This window comes from Dama dama, chromosome 11 (genome assembly GCF_033118175.1).
Source record: "Dama dama isolate Ldn47 chromosome 11, ASM3311817v1, whole genome shotgun sequence".
Lineage (NCBI taxonomy): Eukaryota > Metazoa > Chordata > Mammalia > Artiodactyla > Cervidae > Dama > Dama dama.
The window spans coordinates 12758439-12763256 of NC_083691.1; the positions used below are offsets into that span (position 1 = coordinate 12758439).

The following is a 4818-nucleotide window of genomic DNA, read 5'->3' on the forward strand; positions in this document are numbered from 1 at the left end:
TTATTTGACATTTTGGCAGCATGGACAAAAGAGCCCCCAAAATGTTATGCTTTGATGTTCTACTTTTGAAAATATTAAGACTACAGACTATGACCATAAGAATCATTTCTTTTCAGAGACTTTCATTGCACTGTTATTTGTAATAGTGAACACACAGAAATTTCCTAATCATCCAACAATGGGGAAATACTACCCTTTCTTCTGTCATCTGAGAGCCAAATGTTCAGGAGGAGTTAATGTGGTGACAAGTTATGTTATAAAGTTAGGCAAAAAAGCTATATAATTGTATGTCCAGTACTTTCTCCACACAGTAAAAAACAAAAAGCAATTTTAGGAGACAGGAGGGAAATGATGTGAAATATTATCAGTGGTTGTCTTTAAATGTACGAATAGTGAGTGTTTCTTTTTCTTCTTTTTCCTATTTGTATGTTTTACAAATTTGTTCTGAGTGTTTTTTATAGAAAAATGAACTAAGCCACAGCTTAAAAAGTAAAAAAAATCATGAATCTACTCCAATAATTCATAGTCACAGTCCTAGTTCTAATCCCAGGTGTATGATTTTGGACCAGCCCCCACCTACCAGTGCCAGGTTTCTTCTCCTAGAATTAGCTTTGCTTGCTTATTGCCAGCTAATAGTATGTCTTTTGATTCAGCTTTCTCCCTGTGTAGCTGAATCCCTATGAGTTGTTTCCAAAGGTGTGTTTGGAAATGATCCCTGAAACTCAGACACTTGACCCTTCCAGATATTGTCAACATTTCTTGTAGTTGAATGGACAGGTTAGCTTCCTCCAAGAACCTGTATTCTGTCTGATGTCATCTTCTGATGATTCCCACTCTGTGGTTTGAATCTGCTTGTTCACCCATATCCAGTAATCAAGTCACCTCGCAGGGACTGCTGGTTACTCCTCTTGCAGGCTTTAGCTCTGTCCTTGGCTAGTTGATGGTATTCCAGTTCTACCAAGTCAGGCATTCTCCATCTTTAAAACCTGCTTGTGATTCTGAGCACCATCCTGCCTTGAGTCTGAATTTGTCAAACTTTTTCAAATGAAGACTCCAGGAATAAAACACATCACAGAGCCTGAGCTTCTAATCTGGGACAGGGCTTTTTACTGAGTAGAACATTTTCCCCAGCCAAAGAATCTGTACAAAGCCTCCTTCATGTGTCTGTTCCTCAGGCTGTAGATAAAAGGGTTCAGCATGGGGGTGACCATCGTGTACACCACAGATGCTGCCATCCCAGGGTCTGCTGAGTAGGAGGATGAGGGCTGGAAATACACCAGAAAGAGTGTCCCATAGAAGAGAGTGACCACTGTTAGATGAGAGCCACAGGTAGAGAAGACTTTGTGCTTCCCCCCAGGAGATGGGATCCTGAGGACGGTGAGGATGATGTGGGCATATGAAACTACGACACAGGTGAGAGGAATCAGACCCGAGGGAACAGCTTCAGTTAGCATGGTGACCTGAAAGATGTGAGTGTCTGAGCAGGCAAGTTTCAGGAGAGGGAGAAGGTCACAGAAGAAGTGTGGGATGGCATGGGAGGCGCAGAAAGAGAGCTGAGACATGAGGAGGCAGAGGGAGAAGGCCAGGAGGTGGGAGCTGAGCCAGGATGCAGCGACCAGCAGCAGGCAGCGCTGGGGCCCCATGATGGTGGTGTAGTGGAGGGGAAGGCAGATGGCCACGTAGCGGTCATAGGCCATCACAGCCAGCAGGAAGTCATCCAGCAGGGCCAGTTCCATGAAGAAGAACATTTGCACAAGACAACCAGTGTGGGAGATGGTGTAGTGCTGGGTGAGGATGTTGAGCAGCACCTTGGGGATGATGGTACAAGAGAAGCAGGTGTCGGTGAAGGACAGGTTGGCCAGGAAGAAGTACATGGGGGTGTGGAGATGGGGATCAGAGCTGATGGCCAAGATGATGAGCAGGTTCCCCAGCATGGTGACCAGGTACACGGCCAGGAAGAGCCCGAACAGGAGAGGCTGCTGCTCTGGATGCTGAGAGAAGCCCAGGAGCAGGAAGTCAGAGATGCTGGTTTGGTTTGCAACTCCCATTTAATGTAGAAAAATGCAAGGAAAATATTGCTTAAATATTTGTAGACTCCAAAATCTTAGATCATTCAAAACCTTTTGTCTATTTTCTGAGTTTTTTTCAAAGGTCACAGAGATGAAAACTCAGGTCATTAGTGATTCTCTAGCACAGGAGCCAGGAGGAGCTGCTGCCTTTTCATAGGCAGTGTCTCCTGGGACTTGTTCCCAGACTTCCTAGTTAGAGACACCGTGGGGCAACTGTCCAGCCAGCCAGCAGTTAGTTCCCTCTGGATGGTGGCCCCTGTGTTCCATCAGCCTCACTGATAATGCCATTCAGATGTATGGGGCTGGGCTCCATGGCAGCACCTCTAGTTTCTCCCTGGGGTGAGATGCTGTGTGGATCCCTCCTTCCCCCTTAACCCTGAAATGGTCCGTCTCTGTTTTGGAGTCAGCGTTTTCTAGTTAGAGCCCTGTCCACATGGATGAAATACAGTATGTCTCAGAAAATAAGTAAAAAATAAAGATAGAATAGCCCAGAGGTCACAATATTTGCGTTTAGAAGTCATGTAGAAGAGGACACATTCTTATTTAAAGATCTCAGAGAACAGAGATATGATTAATATTTAGATTCTCTATTGGGCACAGTGAGCCTAATAATTATTTCTTAACATAAATAAATTGACTTATAGATTTTTTTTTTCTGTTTTGCTTTTAGTGTTTATTTATTTATTTTTTTTGTGGGTTTTGTCATACATTGATATGAATCAGCCATGGATTTACACATCTTCCCCATCCCAATCCCCGCTCCCACCTCCCTCTCCACCCGATTCCTCTCGAAACATCCCACCCTCGCCTTCTCCCACAGAGTTCAAAAGTCTATTCTGTATTTCTGTGTCTCTTTTTCTGTTTTGCATATAGGGTTATCGTCACCATCTTTCTAAATTCCATATATATGTGTTAGTATGCTGTAATGTTCTTTATCTTTCTGGCTTACTTCACTCTGTATAAGGGGCTCCAGCTTCATTCATCTCATTAGGACTGGTTCAAATGAATTCTTTTTAAAGATTTTTTTTTTTTTTCTGTTTAAATGTATCTTCCACATTAAACACTATATGAAGCATGTATATTCTGTTAAGAATTTTAATTAAAACAATGCCTGTTCTCCCATCACTCAGCTTAAATAAAATATGGGTGAATCCTCTATTTATTTCTTCAAGTTACAATTTTTAAAATTTATTTTTAATTAAAAAGTTTTAATAGAATTTTCAAGTTTACTTTCCATGTACAGTTTTTGCAAAGTATTGGCTATATTCTCGGTGTCATACAAAGCAGGCTTCAGCCTGTCTTACACCCAATAGCTTGTACCTCTCATTCCCCCTCTTTTATACGCTCCTGTCTCACTTCCCCAGTGGTAACCGCTAGTTTGTTCTATCTGCGGTTCTGCTTCTTTTTTGGTTTTATCCACTAGTTTGTTGTATTTTTTAGATTGTGCATATAAGTGATATCATACAGTGTTTGTCTTTCTCTGTCTGACTTATTTCTCTTAGCATTTTGTTGTTGTCAGTTGCCAAGTCATGTCTGACTCTTTGTGACCCCATGGACTGCAGCACGCCAGGCCTCCCTGTCCATCTATCTCCCTGAGTTCGCCCAAGTCTGTGTCCATTTAGTGGGTGATGCTATCCAACCATCTTGTCTGCCATGGGGTCACAAAGAATTGGACACAACCGAGCAGCTAAGCACACACACATCCTTTGCCACCCTCTTCTCCGTTTGCCTTCAGCCTTTCCCAGCATCTTCCCTGGTGGCTCAGACAGTAAAGCGTCTGCCTACAATGCAGGAGACCTGGGTTCGATCCCTGGGTTGGGAAGATCCCCTGGAGAAGGAAATGGCAACCCACTCCAATACTCTTGCTTGGGAAATCCCATGGATGGAGGAGCCTGGTAGGCTATAGTCCATGGGCTCACAAAGAGTCAGACATGACTGAGTGACTTCACTTTTCCCAGTGTCAGGGTCTTTTCCAATGAGTTGGCTGTTTGTATCAGGTGACCAAAGTATTGGACACTCAGTTTCAGCATCAGTCCTTCCAATCAGTCCTTCTTTTAGCATACTGTCCCCTAAATTATTAGAAACCAATCAATCACCCACATATCACTTCCCAGATTAAGAAGTGGAATGTTGCCAGCATGTTGAAACTCCTTTTGTGTATCCTGTTCACCATTTCTCCTCCCTCCTTCTTGAAGTAAAATGATCCCTACCAACTTTCCAACATTTTATTCTAGTTTTGCCTGTTTTTGAACTTTATATAAATGTCCCCATGCATTATGTATTCTCTTTTCTGGCTCTTTTGTTCAGTTGTTTCCTTTTGTGAGATCACCTAGACAGCTCTAGGTAATGCTTCTTTGTTCATTTCCTTTGCTGTGAGTTGCTGCATTGTATGATTATACCACACACTCATCATGCAAGCTATTCATAAAGAATAATTGCTTTTTTGATTATTTTGAAAAATACTGAAGTGATCATTCCTGTGTATGTTTCTTGGTATACACATGAATTTCTTTCTCTTTCATATACACCTATGAGTGGAATTTCTTGGTTTTAGGATATCTACATCTACTAGTATGCAATATCAAATTGATTTCCAAAATATACCATGTTGTAGATTGACCAGCAATAGGTGAGGGTGTGACGACAGCTCATTCTTGAGGGTGGATGTCCTGCGTGCGTGCTAAGTTGCTTCATAGACTGTAGCCTGCCAGGCTCCTTTGTCCATGGGATTCTCCTGGCAAGAATACAG

The 4818-nt window shown here is 42.5% G+C and overlaps 1 protein-coding gene across 1 annotated transcript; it reads right to left on the reverse strand.

The window, feature by feature from the left end:
- Positions 1-1106: 1106 nt before the first annotated feature.
- LOC133065257 (olfactory receptor 1N2-like) lies at positions 1107-2048 on the reverse strand. Its single transcript, XM_061156078.1, has one exon. The coding sequence runs from the start codon at positions 2046-2048 to the stop codon at positions 1107-1109; it is 942 nt and encodes a 313-aa protein (XP_061012061.1).
- Positions 2049-4818: the final 2770 nt, after the last annotated feature.

What these genes read in the sequence shown, in the direction of transcription:
- LOC133065257 (XM_061156078.1), bottom strand. Translation starts at nt 2,048, where the DNA reads ATGGGAGTTGCAAACCAAACCAGCATCTCTGACTTCCTGCTCCTGGGC.